Source organism: Diospyros lotus, chromosome 14, assembly GCF_014633365.1.
Source record: "Diospyros lotus cultivar Yz01 chromosome 14, ASM1463336v1, whole genome shotgun sequence".
Taxonomy (NCBI): Eukaryota; Viridiplantae; Streptophyta; class Magnoliopsida; order Ericales; family Ebenaceae; genus Diospyros; species Diospyros lotus.
The window spans coordinates 11,811,621-11,833,574 of record NC_068351.1 but is presented as its reverse complement, the minus strand read 5'-3'; the positions used below and the strand labels follow the sequence as shown (position 1 = coordinate 11,833,574).

The following is a 21,954-nucleotide window of genomic DNA, read 5'->3' as shown; positions in this document are numbered from 1 at the left end:
TTGCATGTGAGTCTTCACTTTGCAAGGGTCAGGCGAGGGTCATTTTTGTATGCAGTCTTCCCATACTTTTTTGATGGAAAACCTTGGTCTTTTCTTTCACCTTTGGTTGCTTGTTCTTTTCATATAAACAGTTGACAATGATTACCTTACCCCGACCATTTATTTTCAACTTGAGGCCTATGGATTGGAGGACTTTATAAGAAGAAAATAGAATTTTCTGGATTAATCTTCTCTTTCATCTATATCGGTATTGATATTAATGGAGTATAAAAGGATTACTAGGACCAAGCTTAATGAATAGGGCCAAGCAATCAACACCATGGTTCCTCAATTGTTCTGTTGTTTTATTTTAATGAGTCCTACTACTAAAACCAAAATGATGACTGAAAACTAAGAAGCATGGGTATGGACATGTGGCACACCTATGATATCAATATCGGATACAAACGCATTGGGAATATGACAACAAAGCATATGGTTTTATAAGTGGCCTTCTTCATCTTTTATGTCACTTGTCTTAGTCTTATACTAAAAAAGAGATTCATTTCCACATTCTACATACATATTGAAAAAGAAGAGTGAAAAAAAGACACTAATTTCCATTTCAATAGCATTATAGTGAACAAATAAGAATTTTTGGTTTAAAATTCTTTAAGTGAAAAAGTTTGGAAAGATGAGCTAAAGATATCTCTCTAATTTTTTACTAAAATTTTATTTGTGAAGCACCCATTTCTAATGTTCCTTCAAATGGATTTTCAATTTCCAATAAATGAATTCATTTTCTTTGCTTTCTATTTTTTTTTTTTTTTGGTATATGTATTTTGCTATACTTATGTAGATATATTTTGCACACTTTAAATTCATCTATCTTGTATGAATTCCAAGAAAATGTTTGTCTTTTGGCTTGCTTTTGGATCTCCATAAAAGGGTATTTGAGTTGTCTCTCAAATGACATTGTACTGAGAGAAGTAAGCCTCCTACTTTACTATATCTTGTTTTCAACTTTGAGGCATCAATATGAGGTGATTACTGTCAGAGTTTAGAGGTCTGAAAATGGAATTCTCAAGAATTCCTTGAGAATTCTTAGAATTAGAGAAGAGAAATGAGAGGGAATGAGAGAATTGAGGGAGAGAGAGAGAGCAAAGAATTGAAGGGAGAGAATTCCAATTGGAAATGATTTTCATTCATGCCTTTCATCGGGTGAGATCAGTCCTTATTTATACTGATCTCTCCACAATCAAATGGGAGAGTTCCCGCCAAAACAAAGCAGCCTAACAAATTCACGCCACTTGCATCAAGCATGTGCGTGTGGTTACACCCTTTCCCCCCCTTATTTTTCGAATTACAATTTCAATTGTTAGGCAGTACATGACAATTACCCTCCCCTTGAGGAATTTCTTGTCCTCAAGAAATACAAAGTAAACTAGCTGCCCTAGGGAAGTGTCTGAGCAAATTTGGAAGATACTCCCAAGTGTTGTCATCTATGTTAAGATGGGTCCATTTCATTGGCACCTGGGTTATGGGAGCTCCTTGTTGGTAGATGACCCTCTTGTCCAGAATTGCTGCTAGCTCTGCCTCAAGCTCCATGCTCCGGTTACCCTTAGGTAGGCTAGGACACTTACAGGCTGACCCACCACGTATTTCTTTAGTAGAGACATGTGAAACACCGGATGAATTTGAGAATCCTCCAATAATTGAAGCTTATAGGCCACCTGACCCAATTTGGCTGTGATGGGAAACGACCCGTGGTATCTCGGGCTTAGCTTTGTCACTTGCTCAGTTGTCATTGTCTTAATCTGTGAAGGTCTTAGCTTTAGGTAAACTTCCTCTTGTGAGATAATTTATGATTTTCAGCATATCAAGGAGCATCTAAAGTGGTTTCTAGAAGTATTTAAATATACAACATTTAAAGTATTAAGAAAGGTTTTAAAGTAGAGTCTTTTTGTTTTCCAATATAGCATTAATTCTCTAGGAATCTTTTTGTATTCCAAAACTGCTATAAATGCCTTGATTAGCATTTATGGTTGTTTGGCTCTATATAAAGAGAAAATAAATGAGAAGCCTATATGAGATTTAAAAAAAAAAAAAAGGTTGCAGCTCTCCAATATCATCCAGCATTTGTGGCTCTCTCAAAAGTTTTATTTTCTAAAACATCTATACTTCCGCATGCACCAACAAATTTTGGTATCAGAGCCAACATCCCAATTCCAGTTTCAAAATGGCCTCAAATCCCCCATTTACATCAAGCACTATGTTCTCCTACTCTCAAAGCCAAGTTTCCATCTTTGAGGGTGAAAACTATAGATATTGGAGTGATCAAATGCTGTTCTTCTTCATCTCTCAAGATTTGTGGGAATTGATTGAAGTGGATTATGAAGAACCACCAACTGCAGGCTCAAATACAGCGTGAACTACAGAGAATCAAACCCAATACAAGAAGAATACAAAGAAGAACGCCCTAGCCTTGAGATATCTACATCAAGGCATAAGCAAGTCCATCTACGCTCGCATCTACGGAATCACAAAGGTCAAAGTTGCTTGGGAAACATTGAAGGAGTTCCAAGGTAACAACAAGGTTGTTTCCATAAGACTGCAGTCACTTTGGAAAAGTTTTGACACTTTATCCATGAAGGATTCCGAACCAATAAAGGAGTTCTTTTCAAGGGTTTCTGAGATTGTGAATCAAATAAGAGGCTATGTAGATTAGATAGACGAAAAGAAGTTTGTGGAGAAGATTCTTAGGAGTTTACCTCCTAAATTTGATCATGCAGCAGCTGCCATCGAAGATCACTATGTTTGATCTTAGCGGTTCTTTGGAAGCACATGAAGAAAGGATCAAGAAGTCTTTAAATCAGTCCTTAGAGCAGGCTTTTCAATCCAAGGTGAATCTAAAAAGGAAGGATTAAGAGAAGAAGGGAGGCCCTATTTCAGCAGGGAAGAGTCCTAGAAAGTCGAGGTAGAGGCCATGGACGTGGAAGAGGCTTTCAACCTCAAAAACAGAATAACCAAGGCCCTTATTGCATCATTTGCAAGAAGACCAATCATGTAGCTGCTGATTGTTACCACAAATGCAAAAAGTGCTGAATCCCTAACCACTCTCAAAGGGATTGCTGGCATCAAAACGTTGAGAAATCTGAGGCCAATTTCTCTAAGGAGAATAATAAAGAACAGGTTTTTTGCACCTGTTTAAGTACAGAAAGCAAGGAGCACAAAGTATGGTTCCTAGATAGCTGGTGCAGTAATCACATGACAGGGAACAAGAAGCTGTTTGTGGAGATTAATGAGAGCGTCTTAAATTCTGTCATCCTTGGAGATGGCAAGGCGGAAAGAATTAAGGGCAAATGAGTCATTGCTGTCCATACTAAATTGGGAGAGAAAAGGTATATTCCTCTTATTTGTTGATGATTATACTCAGATGATTTGGGTTTATTTTATCCATGCAAAATCAGATGCCTTTTTGTATTTCTTGAGTCAAAATCAGATGCCTTTTTGTATTTCTTGAGTTTAAGGCTCTTGTAGAAAGGCAAAGTGGATATAAAATAAAGACTTTGAGGACTAATCAGAGGGGTGAGTTCATATACCTCCCATTCATGGAGTATTGCGGGAAAGAGGGGATACGAAGGCAGCTTACAGTAGGTCAAAGCCCACAACAGAATGGAGTGGCTGAAAGAAGGAATAGAATGATCGTGGAGATGGCTAGAAGCATGCTAAAAGGAAAGGACTGCCTAACAGCTTATGGGCTGAAGCTGTGCACACAACAGCTTATATCTTGAATCATTCCCCTACAAAATCAGTCCGGAATAAAACTCCCTATGAAGCATGGAGTGGGAGAAAACCAAATGTAAGTAATTTGAAAGTATTTGGTTGCCCTGCTTATTCTCTGAATAAATCTCCTAACAAGGATAAGTTTGATGAAAAAGGAGAAAAAAAGTTGTTGGATATAATTGATGAATCCAAGGGATATAGATTGTTAAATCCCCAAACTAACAAGTTGACTGTTGCAAGAGATGTTATATTTGATGAAATGGCAGTGTGGCAATGGAGTTTCAGCTCTCAAAACTCAATTAAAGTGACTGACTCTGGTCCTGCAGAAAGCACAGAGGCTGAAGAGGCAGATCAGACACAAAATCCAGCAAATACAGAAGCTGGAAGTACTTCTGGAAGACAGGTTTCAGGTTCTGGAGCCACAAGTTCTGTAGAATCTTCATCTCCAGCCCCTAATTTAAGAAGATTAGGTAGAATTAGAAGACCTCCTGAAAGGTATGGTGATTTAAGGAGTTATTCAGACAATGAAAATGCAGAATTTGCTCTTTTTTCTTGTGAGCCACAGAAATTCGAAGAAGCAGTAAAAGAAGACAAGTGGTTGAAGGCAATGGATGAAGAGATTGCAATAATAGAAAATAATAGAACATAGGAGCTGGTTGACCTTCCTAAAGGTAAGGAAGTGATTGGCTTGAAATGGGTCTTTAAGACCAAGTATAATGAAGATGGAAGCATGCAGAAAAATAAAGCAAGTCTTGTTGCAAAAGGGTATGTCCAGCTGCCTGGTGTGGATTTTAATGAAACTTTTGCACCAGTGGCACGCATTGAAACTATCAGAATGGTACTGGCCATAGCAGCCCAATTAGAGTTGCAGGTTTATCAGCTGGATGTGAAGTCAGCTTTCCTTAATGGAGAGCTTTGAAGAGGAAGTCTATGTGGAGCAGCCTCCAGGCTATGAGCTGAAGGGTAAAGAAGAAAAAGTTTACAGGTTGAGGAAGGCTTTATGTAGCCTTAAACAAGCTCCTAGAGCTTGGAACAGCAGGATAGATTCCTATTTTCAGCAAAGTGGTTTTCATAGAAGTCCAAATGAGCCATCACTTTATGTGAAATGGAGTGGACAAAATTTTATGGTGATATGTTTATATGTAGATGATCTGATCTACATGGGAAATAACCTGAAGTTACTTGCTGATTTTAAGCAGTCAATGATGCATGAATTCGAAACGATTGACTTGGGTGTTATGAAGTATTTTCTTGGCATACAGGTGAAGCAAGAAAAAGGGGAAATTTTCATTTCCCAAGAAAAATACACCCTTGATATTCTGAGAAAGTTTCAGAAGTTGAATTCAAAATCTATATCCGCTCCTATGGCATTGAATGAGAAGCTGAAGGTTGATGATGGGTCCAAGAAGGTACATGAAGGGTTGTATAGAAGTCTGATTGGTTCCTTGTTATATTTGACCCACACTAGGCCAGATATTATGCAGGCCGTAAGTATGCTATCCAGATTCATGAGTAGCCCAAGCACATTGCATTATTCTACAGCGAAAAGGGTGCTAAGATATCTTAATGGAACCAGGAAACTTGGATTCAAGTATAATAAAGAATTAGAGTATTTTTTGAATGAATTCACAGACAGTGACTGGGCAGGATCCTTGGAAGATAGAAAGAGCACTTCAGCTTTTGTTTTCTCTTGGGAAGTAACATTATTTCGTGGAGTTCAAGGAAGCAACAAACTGTTGCATTTTCATCAGCAGAGGCTGAGTATACTGCAGCTACAGAAGCAGCTTGTGAAGCTGTTTGGTTGAGAAAGTTGCTTGCTGACCTAGGCCAGAAGCAAGAGGTGCCTACAGTAATTTGTTGTGATAATATGTCTGCTATTGCTATGACAAAAAATCTTGTTTTTCATGCCAGGACTAAGCATATTGAACTCAGACACTACATTCGAGATTTAGTATAGAAGGGTGAAATTCAACTGAAGTTTGTGAGTACAAATGAGCAACCAGCAGACATGCTCACCAAGGCGATTAGTTCAGAAAAGTTCGAGAAGTTCAATGCTCAATTGAAAGTCACAAATTAAGAGGGGAATTTGTGAGATAATTTATGATTTTTACCATATCAAGGAGCATCTAAAGTGGTTTTTAGAAGCATTTAAATAAACAACATTTAAAGTATTAAGAAAGGCTTTATAGTAGTCTTTTTGTTTTCCAATATAGCATTTATAGCATTAATTCTCTAGGAATCTTTTTGTATTCCAAAGCTGTTGTAAATGCTTTGATTAGCCTTTATGGTTGTTTGGCTCTATATAAAGAGAAAATAAATGAGAAGCCTATATGAGATTTAAAAAAAAAAAGGCTGCAACTCTCCAATATCATCCAGCATTTATGGCTCTCTCAAAAGTTTTATTTTCTAAAACCACTATACTTCTGCATGCACCAACACCTCTCCCATTGCAAATTCTCACTTCTACCCTTGTCTACCTGTTGCTTCATTCTATTATGGGCCATGGCCAAATCTCGTTTGAGCTGCTGGAGAACCTCCTGTCTTTGCTAGAGGTGGGCATCTATTGCTTCCACATTGGTGAACTCCTGGGTCACAGGTAGTAAAGGGGGCTTGTACCCGAATAAGGTTTCAAGAGGTGACATCCAGATGGAGCTGTGATGGCTAGAATTGTACCACCGCTGGGCAAAAGCCAACCACTTATGCCCAACCTTAGGCTATTGGAAACTCAGGCACCTTAGGTAATTCTCCAAGTATTGATTGACTCTCACCGTTTGCCCATCCATTTGGATGGTAAGCGAAGGACATGCGAAGCCTTGCCCCCAGAGACTTCAATAGTGTTTGCCAAAAAAGGCTAGTGAACACCTTATCCCGATCAGAAATGATAGTTCTAGGAACCCCATGCAACTTGATGACTTGATCAAGGAACACTCTAGCAACCTCTTGGGTGGTGTAAGGATGAGATAGGCTTAGGAAGTGGGCAAACTTCGTAAACCTATCGACCACCACAAGTATACAGTCCTTTCCTTTTGATTTGGGCGGGCCTTAATAAAATCCATGGACACACTTTACCATACTTGTCCCGAAATTTCTAGGGGTTGCAACAACCTAGGAGGGGCCACTCTCTCATGCTTGCACCTTTTGCAAGTGTCACAAGCCATTATAAACCTAACCATTGCTTCTTTCAACTTAGGTCAAAAGAAAAGTTGTCTCACCTTGTGGTATGTGTTTTGAATCCCTGAATGTCCTCCCAATAGAGATCCATGCAGTGTTTAGAGGATCTTCTCCTTAACAGTGGGGCAATCCCCAATTACTATCCTCCCCTTGTACTTGAGTACCCCATTCTGTAGTGTATATCCTCTTTTGTTGTTAGGATCCAAAACCAACTGCTCCAAAAGTCCCTTGATCTACTTATCTGATTCATAGTTGTTAGCCACCTCTTGGTATCGATTCGGTATCAATGCGGTAATGGTTGTTGTCTCCCCTTGTTCTTGACATCTGGATAAGGCATCTGCCATAATATTTTCCTTCCCCTTCTTATATTGTATGGTATAAATCAAGGCCCATCAATTTAGCCATACATTTCTTCTGTAGTTGGGTGTGAAGTTTTTGTTGCAATAGAAACTTCAAACTTTGGTGATCAGTCTTGATTACAAATTGGCCCCCTTAAATGTAATGTCTCCACTTGTCCACTGCCATGAGCACAACCACAAATTCCTTCTCATACATACTCAACCCTGCATATCTAGGAGCCAATGCCTAATTAAGGAAAGCTATAGGTTGTTAGGCCCCCGGTTCACTTAACTTATCAAAGAAGGTCCAAGGGGCAGTGATCAAGGGCAGAGGTGTAAATAAGCTGGTTGGCATAACAGCCAGCCATGTGCACAAGGGGTAGAGTGGGGAATTGTTGGTGTAACAACCCAGCTATTGCATAACAGAATTCGGTTAAGGTGTAGAGTGGGGAATATGTAAAGGAAGGGGGGGGGGGGGGGGGGGGGGGTAGAGAGAGAGAGGTTATGCTTGTATTGAGTCTTAGGGAGAGTGAAGGGCCTCTCGAATGCCCAGATTTTACTTGTAATCGCATTGAAGTGGGAATTGAATTCAGTTTTCAGTGTAATTTTCTTGGGTTCCTATCAATTTGGTATCAGAGCATCATCGATCCTAATGGTGAACCTGACCGACCAAGTGGGTGAATTGGAAGGGAGGATGGAAGGCATGCAACGGGGTGTTGATGTTATGAGAGGAGAGGTTCAATCGGTGGAGAAAAATGTAGCGGGCTTGCTGGAAAAGTTTGCTTGGATGAGAATAAGATTGGAAGAGCAGGAGAGGGAGAGGAAGAACAAGGAGAAACTGGGAGGCTAGCTGCCGGAATTCGCTCAGGATTTTGAAGCGACACCGGAGGTTGGGGTGAGGCGAGCTGAAGCAGAGGGCTTCGAGGGAGGTTGGTGACCTGAACCTCGCGATCGCCGGCTGGAGATGCCACTTTTCGATGGGGGTGATCCAAATGGCTGGATCTTCAGGGTCGAGAGGTATTTTTCGGTAAATGGGTTGACGGATATGGAGAAGGTAGATACAACAACTGTATGTTTGGAGGGACCTGCCCTCTCGTGGTTCCAGTGGGAAGAAAAGCGGCGAAGAATGAGGACTTGGGAGGATTTCAAGCTGTTGTTGCAAAGCTGATTCCGACCCACACAAGAAGGGTCAGTAGAAGAGTGTTTTTTAGCTCTTCGGCAGAGAGGGTCTATCTCGAATTACCGTCAAAGCTTTGAGGCGTTGGCATCGCCTCTGGAAAATTTTCCAGAAGCTGTGCTAGAAGGGCACTTTATCAACGGTCTCAGTCCGAAGATCAAGGCCGAGATGAGGGTGTTGAGGCCAAGGAGTTTGGAGCAAATGATGGACCTAGCGCAACGAATAGAAGAGAGGAACCTTGTGCTTCGGGGAAATGCAGCTGGATCGACTTCGAATAAAGGTCAGTCCGTTTCACTCGCTATTCCAAATTACCAGCGTGGGGGTCCTTAGCCCTATGCGCAACCAACTTCTAAATCTTTGGCAGCGAACTCCCCCTATCCAGTTCGGCCCCAAAACAGTGAGAGGGTGAGTAATCATCCTTGGAAAAGGCTTAGCGAGGCCAAATGGAAGTCCAAGCGAGATAAGGGTGTTTTAGGTGTGACGAGAAGTATACAATAGGTCACAAGTGTAAGAATAAAGAGTTGCAGGTGATGATGATATATGATGAAGAAGTAAAGGAGGAGGAACAATGGGTAGAGGCAGAAGAAGACAACCAGTGCATTAGCTGAAAGAGGGAGGCAGTAGGGGAACCAGCACAAGGGGGTGAGGCCATTGAGCTGTCCATAAATTCTGTGGTAGGATTGACAGCACCCCAAACAATGAAGATAAAAGGGGAGATAGAGCAGCAGCCGGTTGTGGTCCTTATTGATGGAGGAGCAACCCATAACTTTATTTCTGTTGAGTTGGTGTAGCTGTTGGGCCTAATCAGGGAGGAAACAACAGGGTATGATGTGATTATGGGGACGGGAGTGGTGGTTCAAGGGGCTGGAATTTGCAAGGGAGTGAAGCTTTAGCTCCAAAATTTGCAGATTGTGGAAGATTTCTTGCCCTTGGAGTTGGGAAGCTCGGATGTTATTCTGGGAATGAAGTGGCTAGCAGCGGTGGGCAAGATGAATGTGGATTGGAAAACTCTCACCATGAAGTTTCAAGTTGGAGGCATGGTTGTAACTCTGCAAGGGGATCCTAGCTTGAGCAAGACATTGGTATCTTTAAAAGCTATGGTGAAAGCATTCGAGGAGAAGGGGGAAGGGATGTTGCTGGAATTGGGGACAATGGCAGCTGAATTTGAAGAAGATTCGTAGTTCCGGAATTGTTGAAAGAGGCATTAGCCGAATTTGGAAGGGTGTTTATGTTAGAAAATATGATCTGATCATACGCAGCGGAAAAATAAAATCTGATTTTATTGGTATCACGTTTTTCAAATCTTACGGTTTAAATCGAAGACACAACGAAAAGTTACCTTGAAACGAAATCTGATTTCGTAGTCCATAACCCGCCTGATATCTCCCACGCGTGAGATGCCGAGTCAGTCCACCCGAAACTGTCAAGACTTCAATAGACTTGAGAGAAAAAGGGACACGAAAATTTTCTCTAAAATTTCCGTTTTGATTCAACTAATTGATTATATGGATTCTGGGTTTAATGTTATATTTATAGACAAAAAAAAACCCTAAAACCCTAAGTGCTATTGGACTGCACTTTAGGTGCTACCAAAAAGCCCAATCCAACTTAATAATTAAATAAATAATCATATTACTTATTTAATTATTCTTATTTCTTTAATAAATAATTGCACTTATAATTTTAGTAATTCCATAATTACTAAATTTGCCCATTTTTCTTTTAAAACGATTTCTATTAGGTGGGACTTTTTGGGTTCACAATTAAATTGACAACGAGAATTAATCAATTATTAATTCTCGTAAATCATGAGTGATATCTAGCAATATGTCATGATTACCCAATTTAATGTGAAGTGGGAATGTGAACCTTACACTGCAGTGCCCTGCAATACAGTCTCTCTATCATTCTATATCCCGACGAGATATGAGATCACGGTTAGTAGGTCAAATCTCTCGATCTCGTCATATGACCAAATCCAACAATCACACTTGATTAATATGACACAATCTCTACGGAATCCAAATTCCGTCGTCATATTACCTCGACCAAGGATTTATTGTCAAGTGACCACTGGATCGCATAGGATATCCTCCTGGTATATCTCGAGGTGATAGATGCACACATATCCCGTGTGTCACTGAAGTAGGCACATAGATACGTACGACTATCCCTGATTAGGACAACCATATAATATCGCTGATATCGTAATCCACTAACACACAGATAACCATGTCATCTCAGGTCTAAGGACTAATGCAAATTCATAGTTAATATTGAATCATTGACCCGTGAAATAAAATCCATGTGATTCAATATTAACAGTCTCGTTCAGTGAACTCGTTCCTATAACGAGCACCCACTCGTCTTCCTTTTGTATCTTATACAGAGTGGTACGAGATCCACCAATCTTGTCTTTCGGTATCTTATACCGAACAAGGAGGAAGACGATGTGCTGGCCTTTGCGAGTTACTAATTATCCAGGTTATGAACTCTATGGCTAAGAACATATTTATAGTATAACGTATTGTGGATTATCCGTCTTGATTATTCTTAACAATTAAGAATGGTATCCACTCCTTATTATACTAAAGGATATTTTGTATGTTCAATTCAAACCATATTGCAATTTAAATTAAACATAAAACTTGTCATTAATTAGGGTTTAAAGAATTACAAGATCAAGCCCTATTGTCTCACTAGAACTGGTTTTAAGGGCTTATATCTAACAATTTATTGTTGTGGAGGGGCTGTCACCTAGCAGGGAAAGGGACCTTGCCATAAACTTAATTCCGAGATCCTCATCGATGAGTGTAAGACCCTATCATTATCCTTATTTGCAAAAGAATGAGATTGAGAAGTTAGTGGGTGAAATGTTGGCCGCGAAAATCATTCAACCCAGTTCTAGCCCAGTATTATTGGTTAAGAAGAAGGATGGGGCGTGGTGTTTTTGTGTCGATTATAGGGCCTTGAACAAGGTAACGGTTCCAAACAAATTTTCCATTCTAGTAATAGATGAGTTGCATGGTGCTAGGGTCTTTTCCAAACTTGAATTAAAATATGGTTACCACCAAATTCGGGCTAGGCCCAAGGATGTTCCGAAGATAGCATTCAGGACTCATGAAGGGCATTACGAGTTCCTAGTGATACCTTTTGGATTGATGAACGCTCTGTCTACATTCCAAGCATTGATTAATGAAATTTTTAGAGATTATTTGAGGCGTTTTGTGTTGGTGTTTTTCGATGATATCTTGGTGTATAGCAGCAGTTTGGAACAGCATGAACAACACCTAAGATGTGTGTTAAGGTGTTAGCGGACAACCAACTGGTGGCCAACAACAAGAAGTTTGTGTTTGGGTAGCTGGAAATTGAGTATTTGGGCTATGTTATTTCTTATTTGGGGGTTTCAGCTAATAGCAACAAGGTGCAAGCGATGATAGATTGGCCTCCAACAACAGTAAAGGAATTGAGGGGGTTTTTTGGGCTTATGGAGCACTTGGAAAGCACTCAATTGGCCTTAATAGAACACACACACACACACACACGTGGATGATTGATAAAGAATAAGAAAGTAATAAGACAGAATTAAAATACAAAAAACAAAAAAACAATACCCACATAACACAAAGAATTATCTTGGTTTAGATCATCAAATGATTGATGATCCTACATCTAGCCTTAAAACACCTGAGAGCAATCTTCTTTACTATCTTGAATGAATCAATACAACAACAGTCTCTCATGAGTACGAAAAACCACCAAGATTACAGAGGCTATCAAAGACTTGACTTTTCTCTCACAATTGCACTCGTTCATCATACCCCTAAGTGACTACCCCAGCCTCTAGTTATAAACAATAGGGGCGGACATTACAAGACAATAACAAACATTACCGTTAGTTCACGCCATTAGTTACCGTTAGAAAACCTAACTAACTAACTGCCGCTTGGAGTCTTATGACTTGACTTCACTAATCCCTTTAGGCTTACTTGATGCAAATATATAACACTCTCTATCTCTGTTTTTTGGGTTGGAGGGTATGTGTAGGCTCGAGCATTGAAGGGTTCATACAGAGGTTTAAGGGTGATAAGAGTGATTGTGAGTTCTGGGAGGGGTAAGGCTGTGGGCTCCTTAAAGAGATCCTCATATTCAAGTAAGAGTATATTGAGTAGGTCAAGTTGATTTACCTCCAACTTATTCTGAGGTGGACTGCTAACAACCAGCATCAATTCACTCCTTTCCTTCTACTCTTCTTCTTCCAATGCTCGGATTGAAAAGAGCTGGGCACCCGAGTCATCTTTTGCTTGAGGATCTTTTGCAGTCGTTTCCCAGTAATCATCTTACACATTCCCACTTCCTTGCTCCCTACAAGTGTCATCCTCTTCCCTTCCTTCTCAAATGTCACCTCCATCCTATTAAAATCGAAGCATATAGGACTCACATGCTTCTTCCAATCTACCCTCAAAGCCACATCACAACCCCCCCAATTTCAACAACCTGAGATCTGTCTCAAAGGTCTCCCCCTGCATCTCCCAACAGAAGCCTACACAGGTTGATCTGCTCACCACTTTGTTCCCATTGGCCACGGTTACTGTGAGGGGCTGAGTGTTGATCAGGGAACACTTCAACAATTGTACAGTCCCTTCGTCTATGAGGATCATCAGTTTACTCTCTTCCACTTTTATGATTTTATTGTTGGCCAACCCGCATGCAAAGAAATTTCACCATTGTCTTTCTCTCATTCTTCAAGCACATCAAACATTTCCTCTTCTTCTACGTTTTCTTCCTCCCCTTCTAATAGAAGCAATTGCTTCTTGCACTGGTGCCCAAGGAAATATCTATCCCCAAACTTGAAGTAGAGTCCAGCTTCCTTCCTCTGCTCCATTAACCAGTCCCCATGTGTTTTAGGAGTCGGTGGAGGTAAGCTCCTCACTCCCTGCATCCCTTTGATAGCTCCCCTTCCTTGGTTCCCCACAGGAGTTAACACATTGTGTGTCCCACTCTTGTTCATTGACCTTTGCTTCTTCATTAATGCTTCCACTGTCAGCTCATGTAACATCGCACTCTCCGCGACATGCTCGAGAGTTTTAGGCTGCAAAACTTTCACCATAGGTCTTAATTCCTCATTCAATCCACTTATAAAACTAGAGACAAAGTAAACCTCCACTAGATAGGGGTTATGGTTGAGCATCAACGCCTTTTAACTCTTCAAACCTACGTTGATATTCCAACATTGATCACCCTTGTTGGATCTTGTTGAATAACTCCACCACATCAGTCATTCCCTTATCTCTGAATCTTTCACACAATTCTTCAGCAAATTCAGACCACTAACATTCCTCCTTCACTTTGGACCATCCTTGGTACCAATCATCCCCTGCATCATTGAGGTAGGCCACACCAATCAAACATTTTTTCACACCTCCTAATCCACAATCTAGGGGTGTTTCCATCAAGCATGGGGATATCCAGCATTGGCATAGGAATCCCCGTGTGGTTATGCCCTCCTACTACATCCTGCCTTCGCCCTACCACATTTTCTCCTCCTTCCATCGGATCATCCCCAATTTCAGAGGGTTCCGGTCTCCTATGATTCACCCCTTGCCCTAGGAGAATCGAATCAGATCTTTCTCTAGGAGGGAAATCAAGGGATAGTCTTACCAAGTGTTGTTAAGCAAACATAACTATGAATCCTTGGAGTTGCTCTTTGATTTGAACTCCTGCCTCTTCACGAATGTGAGTGACCTCCTCTTGGATCTGAGTGACGGCTCCATCCAGCTTACGATCGATGGAGATGATTGCCTCGCGAGTACGATTGGATCCGAGCTCCAATTGATCCACTCTTGCCTGCAGATCCGTCATTGTGGATCCAAATTATTGCAGCTGCATTTCCATGTTCTTCATCCGCCCTCCCCATCTGTCTAAATTCACCGCGATCGGAGTTGGCCAGGATTGGCTCTGATACCAAATTGTCAGAGCTTAGAGGTCTGACAATGGAATTCTCAAGAATTCCTTAAGAATTCTTAAAATTAGAGAAGATAAATGAGAGGGAGATAAGAAGAAATGAGAGGGAACGAGAGAATTGAGGGAGAGATAGCAGAGAATTGGAGGGAGAGAATTCCAACTGGAAATGATTTTCATTCATGCCTTTCATCTGGTGAGATTAGTCCTTATTTGTATTGATCTCCCCACAGTCAAATGGGAGAGTTCTTGCCAACAAAGAGAAGCCTAACTAACTCACGCCACTTGCATCAAGCATGTGCGCGTGGTTACACCCTTTTCCCCCCTTACTTTCCAAATTATAATTTCAAATGTTAGGCGGTACATGACAATTACATTTATTCAAGTAGCGATGAGCAACTCCCTTGAATGGACACATCCAACATGGCCTAGTTGAATCCCAGAGATAGTGCTGCCTTTGTTTTTTTGTTCACTTAAAGAAGAACTTTCAATTATCTTTGAGAAGCGTTTATGCGCATATAAGTCTTGAGAGTTAATTTCATTATTTTCTATCTCCTAAGTGCCAACAGTTTGAAAATAGTTTCCTCCTCTTCAAGAAGCATTTATGTGCATCTAAGTCTTGAGAGTTATTTTCATTATTTTCTAACAATTTGAAAATGGTTTCCTCTTTGACTTTGTCTGTAAGTGGCTGCAGTATTTCTTCTCTTCTTTCTAACCTAAAGGCTTTTGATGGAAAGACTTATCCGAGATGGAATTATTCTTGAAAAATTGAAGTTGGTGCATGTGCTTTATAAACCTTGCCCAACTGCTTGTGGAAATGGCATCTGGCTGAAGAAGTTGCACAAATCGACAAGAATGAAGAATCGAATGATGATGACTACATATGTATGGAGTATGGACACTTGTCCAAAAGCTATATTTGTTTAGAGAGTGTAGGGATAGGATCCTACCACCATTTTGTCAGGCCTGCATATCCATGTTTGAGTTCAAAAAAGCATACCAGAGACGTAATCCAGTTTGGATGACATCTTCCCCACAACAGGGGTATAGCACCCATTTTTCTGATCGGGCAAGATTAGAGTGTAGCATTTTTCCATTGGATGTGCTCCACCCAATACAATTTCTGCCTCATTAGAATCTCTGCCTCATTCGTCTTCTCCTAGCTTGGACTCTGGCATTGCCCCTTCATCATCTTCCACTTCTACTCTAGATGTATACATATTACAATTCACTTGGTAGATATAAATTTTGGGCACCCTGGTGACTGCCCCTTTGAAATGTTATTTGACATGTATGTATCTATTACATTCAACAAACTGTTATGTACACACACACACATACACAGATATGGCTGCGATGAGAGAGAGAGCTGTGTTCATCTAATGGTTGTTTGTCTTGACTTCAGGTTGGGGATAACAATGGATAGATCCACGTACAGATGCTCACTAGGCTGGAATAACCAATTGAATTGGGAACTTGGTAAATGCTAGGACATGGTTTGTATAAAGTCCACTTTGGGGAACATTTAATAAGGGGGCATATGGTGTAAATTATCACCATTACTCGTGATGTTACCTCCATCTCTTACAGCAATTAAAAGATTCATAATCAAACTGATGCATTGTCAGCCCAAACAAACAAGGATATAATTTCCAAATCAAATTAGAAATCCCACTAAATGCATGATTTAGGTGCTTTTTCTGCCGACTAGCTGATATGCCTTTGGCAAATGAATGTAACTTTGTAAGATAAAAAGGGTATGTCTAGTGCATGAGGTTCCACACTTTGCAAGGGTTGGGGAAGAGTCATTTGTTGTGCGTGGTCTTACCCTTATTTTTTTTTAGCTATTTTCACAACTCAAACTTGTTATCTTTAGTCGCAAAGAAGCAACCTTTACCATTGCTACGAAGGCTCATTCTCTTAGATGGTAGCCGTTTATGAATGTAATTTCTTAAGTTATTAAAAAATAAATATCTACAGATTGGTTATGACAAGCTGAAGAATGTTCTGAGGAATCAGGATAAGTCTTGGGGTTGAGAATGGAACACAACCTCTTAGAAGTTCAAATGCTTCTTACATTAACAGGCAAAAGAACTGAATCATTCTAGAATCAGATCCCTCTCCCAATTTTTCCTGTACTCTTCTGGGTGAAAACAAAAATAGAAAAAAGAAAAAGTTTTTGCAAACAGTCAGGTGAATGCCCTTTGACCAAGGGTTTGTAAGATATGCACAACTAGGTAGCTGCTTTTAGTCGTGTAGGCTATTGTACTGAATTCTTTTATACATTCTGTAATGTGCTGATGGTTTAATCCTAGAAGCTATTGCACTGAATTCTTTTGTGTATTTATGTTCTGTGCTGATGGACAGGTGGGTTTCTCTCTATTGATTATCAGCTTCCTTGGTGCCATATCACTGCAGAATTTGTTTATCATAGGTTTGTTCTCTCTTGCTCTTCTTTCAGGGACTGTTTTGAGCAGTCCTGGTTACCTTTATAAATTAAGAATCATTTTGACATTTCGTTTCTTCTCCACGGCACTTGCAGAATCCCGGCAATGTATTGTTGCTTGGGGGGAAAATGCACGTACATTATCTAGTATATTTTATCTTGTCCACATGAAATCTATGATGATATTTGAAAATAGACATCAGGTTTTTTTGCAACTTTGACCTGAATATGGTATTCTCCTTATCGTAGGACTTCCGATTGCATTTGTTGCTTTCTTGGTTTACGAGAAAAAGGAAGAAGAGATAGATAATCTGGCCTCCAAACTTTCCTCATTTGGATGCAATTTAAAATCTGATGCTGCCAGAAAGCTCCTCAACTCTAAGAAGATTCAGTAACAGGAGATACTTGACATCTGTGAGCACAGCAGGAATTTAATTTTTCTTTGCTTAGGCTCTGCTAACATGTTTGGTGATGATTTTGATTGAGAACATTGGCAGCTTGGTATTTTGCTTATGCCCCAACAATACCATGTTAGTGTGCAGGTTACTGGAAACGGAATGTTTACTTACCACCCAACCCATGTCTTCAATGATCCAATTGCTCGCCGGAGCTTCCACCAGTTTTTTGGGCATATGATTTCAACTAGTGGATTACCCATGCGATGCATGGATATTGTAAAAAAAAAAAAACAAATCGTTAAAGCGAAAGTTGTATAATTTAGTAATTACAATAAATGAAAACCACAATAAATAAGTAAAAAATAAACAAAATAATCGTGTTACAATCATGAGAATACAACAAAATGATTATAAATTTTGAAAGATTTCCTTATATACATTCAAGGGTAGACAAATAATAAAAAGTACATAACTTTATCTCGAAATCATATAGAAAATAAACCTAAATTAACATGTAATACAATAAGCAATGCGTAAAAAAATACAAAAATTACACGATAACAGGAAAAAAAAATAAAAGATAACCAACCTCTTTATTCTAAAATATGCATTCAATGGTAGACATATTTTTTTTTTTATTTTCACATGTATTTGTCTCATATGTGCGTGCCACACGAACCCTCAATGCTTAATTTTTTCTAGTTGTATTCATATCACTCACTTCATAGAATAGTGGTGCTATGTTACACCAGAAGACCAAATTGGATAAAAAAATACGATTAAAATTTACTAAATAAAAGTAAAGAAGAAGAGAAAATTTAAGAAGAAGAATTGAGAAAGGAGAAGAGAGGAAATGAAAGTGTTGAACGGGAATGAAGAGGAAGAAGAGAGAGAGATATTTGTTTTATTCTATTAATTTTTCTTTCTTCAAATTCTTCAATTTCTCTCAATTTATCAAATCACATATCACCATTAAGTTTCTCTTTTTTTCCCACGCTTTGCCACACAATCTAAATCTTACTTAACATAATTTTCAAAACACAAATTTAATTTGTATTTAATTTCTCCAAGTCCAACATATAGCACATCTTCGGAGTAGACCAATGAAAAAAATGAGAATTAAATAAATGACAATAATCAATTAAGTTGAAAAATAAAATTATGACATTTAAAATTATAAAAAATAAATTTAAATTAATTAAATTGTATGTAAAATAAAGATAATTTAAATAATCAATTAATTATATAAATAATAATAATCAAATTTTCAAAATTGATTATTCAACTTTATATATTTCTCCTAATAATTAATTACCACATTGAAGATAGGTCAAATTATTAAAGAAGTAAAAAGAAAGTTAAAAAATAAGATTATAACATTTAAGTTATATTTAAAATTATACGAAAATAAATTTAAATTAATTAAGCTATATATAAAATAAAGATAATTTAAATAATCAATTAATTATATAAACGGTAATAATCAAATTTTCAAAATTGATTATCCATGATTTTACATGTTTAACAATCAATTACCACATTTAAGACAGGTCAAATTTTAAGAAAATAATAAAAAAAAGTTAAAAAGTAAAATTATAATATTTAAATTATATATAAAATTATAATATTTTAAAATATAAAAAATAAATTTAAATAATCAATTAATTATAAAAATAATAATAATTAAATTTTTAAAATTGATTATCCATATATGACTTTACATATTTTTCCTGACAATCAATTATCACATTTAAGACAGATCAAATTTTTAAGAAAGTAACAAAAAAATAAAGTTAAAAAATAAAATTATAATATTTAAGTTATATATAAAATATAACATTTAAAATTATAAGAAAATAAATTTAAATTAATTAAACTACATAAAATAAAGATAATTTAAATAAATAATTAATTATATAAATGATAGTAATCAAATTTTCAAAATTAAATATACATACATGACTTTACATATTTTTCCTAGCAATTAATTACCACATTTAAGACATGTCACATTTTTAAGAAAACAACAAATAAAAATAAAGTTAAAAAATAAAATTATAACATTTAAGTTATATATAAAATTATAACATTTAAAAATATAAAAAAATAAATTTAAAATAATTAAACTATATATAAAATAAGAATAATTTAAATAATCAATTAATTATATAAATGATAATAATCAAATTTTCAAAATTAATTATCCATATATGACTTTACATATTTCTCCTGACAATCAATTACCACATTTAAGACAAATCAAATTTTTAAGAAAGCAACAAAAAAATAAAGTTAAAAAATAAAATTATAATATTTAAGTTATATATAAAATTATAACATTTAAAATTATAAGAAAATAAATTTAAATTAATTAAACTACATAAAATAAATATAATTTAAATAATTAATTAATTATATAAATGATAATAATCAAATTTTCAAAATTAATTATACATACATGACTTTACATATTTTTCCTAGCAATCAATTACCACATTTAAGACATGTCACATTTTTAAGAAAACAACAAATTAAACTATAAAAAAATAAAATTAAAAAGTAAAATTATAACATTTAAGTTATATATAAAATTATAACATTTAAAATTATAAAAAAATAAATTTAAAATAGTTAAACTATATATAAAATAAAGATAATTTAAATAATCAATTAATTATATAAATAATAATAATCAAAATTTTAAAATTGATTATCCATACATGATTTTACATATTCCCTCTAGCAATTAATTATCACATTTAAGACATGTCACATTTTTAAGGAAGTAATAAAAAAAATAAAGTTAAAAAATAAAATTATAACATTTAAGTTATATATAAAATTATAACATTTAAAATTATAAAAAAATAAATTTAAATTAATTAAACTATATATAAAATAAAAATAAAATAAAAAATTTACTTGGCAGTTGGTATTCGACGGTATTACCTGATATCTCAAGATTTCTCCCGATTTAAGAAAGTTTCATTTTTTTGTAATTTATTTCAATTAATATTTTATATTAATATTTAAAAATTAATAATATAGATTAGATCTTGTCTCTTCATCTACCAGCATGCTTACACATTTTCCAAACTCTATTCAATCATAAAAAAATTATTTACGTGTTCCAAGAACTACATGTTTTTCACCAATCTAGACTTAATTAATGACCTATAAAAATTCTATTTCGGGTAAACAAAAAAAATTAAAAAATATAATAAAATATTAAAATAGTAACTGAAAATGGGCGGGAAAAATTTTGACGGCTGTTTTGTTATAATATATATATAGATGTTTTGGTTGGTTTGTTTCCTAAGATTTTTATATTGTATTTGTTGTTGTTGTTGTTGTTTCAAGCGTTCTTAAACCTCTTGCTAGTTAAATTGGTCAAGACTTGCCCCTTTTCGCGCTTCGTGTCTTCTCCTGTTTCATTTTCCTCGGTTCTTTTTTCGGTTTGTGCAGAAGATCATGCTACTGTGGTCTTCCAAGCTTTGTCTGGTTCTTGTTGTGAATATGGCAATGCTCTTCTGCCCTCGGACTGATTTAGGCCCATCAGGTATTCACCTACCTATGCAACATGTGTGTTGGGGGGGTGGTTGTTCGTTCTGCCATGGGAGTGAAGAAATAAAAAAAATGCAATTCTTAAGTAAAACATTATGTTGGGGTTAGTTATTATAACATGTGAAATGATCTTTATTTTTTGAGAATGAAGTCATTTACAATAATAAATTAATTTGTATTTAAAACAACGTTGTTAAGGTGCCATGTGGCATAATAAGAATGATGGTTGATTTTTTCTGTGTGATTCAACTGCTAAATATTTACTTCAAAAATTTGTATTTAGTCTCAAAATTATTTATGTTTTCAAACATTATTTAATATTTTATGTAAACATTAAATAATAAATTTCTAAATATATCATTATTCATAACTGTCATCCTAAAATGTTAGTTCCACTTAGACCCTTTCGGCGAGGCTTCCTCATGTTACATGGTTGGACCAATGTTTTCTATATAATTAATAGTAAAAAAAATTAAAAACTAAAAAGGTGTAATCCTTCTACATAAAGTATCTCACAGTAATTTATATTCATTTGGGGATGGATAACTTTAAAAATTGGAATTTATTCAGTTAACATCAAATATATTACGATCATTTACTACTTAAATAGTCACAAATAACTTTTTAAGGGGTAACCATTTATCTAGTTAATTAATTTAAGACTCCATAAGGTGTCAACTTAGAATTTTCTAAGCTATGTAACGTAAAATATGGTTGTTTGTGCAAATTATACCAATAACAGAACTGATTGCTACATAGCTAAGGTTGGGGATACAATTCGAAATATTAACAAGGCATACATCTAGAAAGATGAAAGGAATGCTCGACTCAGAGTTGAGTTGAAAGATGATGTGAAATTTATAAATTGTTTTCTAGATATTGATTTTTTTAAAGAAAGAGTCCTTTCGCAAATTTTTAAATAAAAAAATGAAAAAACCAATATTGAAATGGAAGGCATCTTCCATGATATGTGTGTGTGTGGCCATGAGGGGGATGGGAGACTGACTTTGCATGGTGCCAACCCATCCCATGAAAGGGAGGAATCATGCAATTCATTTGAGGGCGGCCCAACCACCCCCCCCTATCTATCTTAATGTCACATTCGCAATAAGAGTGCCCTACCACCAAATCAAA

The 21,954-nt window shown here is 36.7% G+C and overlaps 1 protein-coding gene across 4 annotated transcripts in view; it reads left to right on the top strand.

Moving 5' to 3' along the window:
- LOC127790265 (3beta-hydroxysteroid-dehydrogenase/decarboxylase) overlaps positions 1–21,037 on the top strand; it is a 60,940-nt gene extending 39,903 nt beyond the window's left edge. For 3 of the 4 annotated variants that reach the window (XM_052319646.1, XM_052319644.1, XM_052319645.1), the window contains exons 12-13: positions 16,780–16,846; positions 17,108–17,494. In XM_052319646.1, the coding sequence (XP_052175606.1) occupies positions 16,780–16,846; positions 17,108–17,253 (213 nt within the window). In that variant the 3' untranslated portion in view covers positions 17,254–17,494. Of the gene's footprint in view, positions 1–16,779; positions 16,847–17,107; positions 17,501–20,551 lie in introns of those variants that run through there. The other variant, XR_008020744.1, reaches the window with a different exon arrangement.
- Positions 21,038–21,954: the final 917 nt, after the last annotated feature.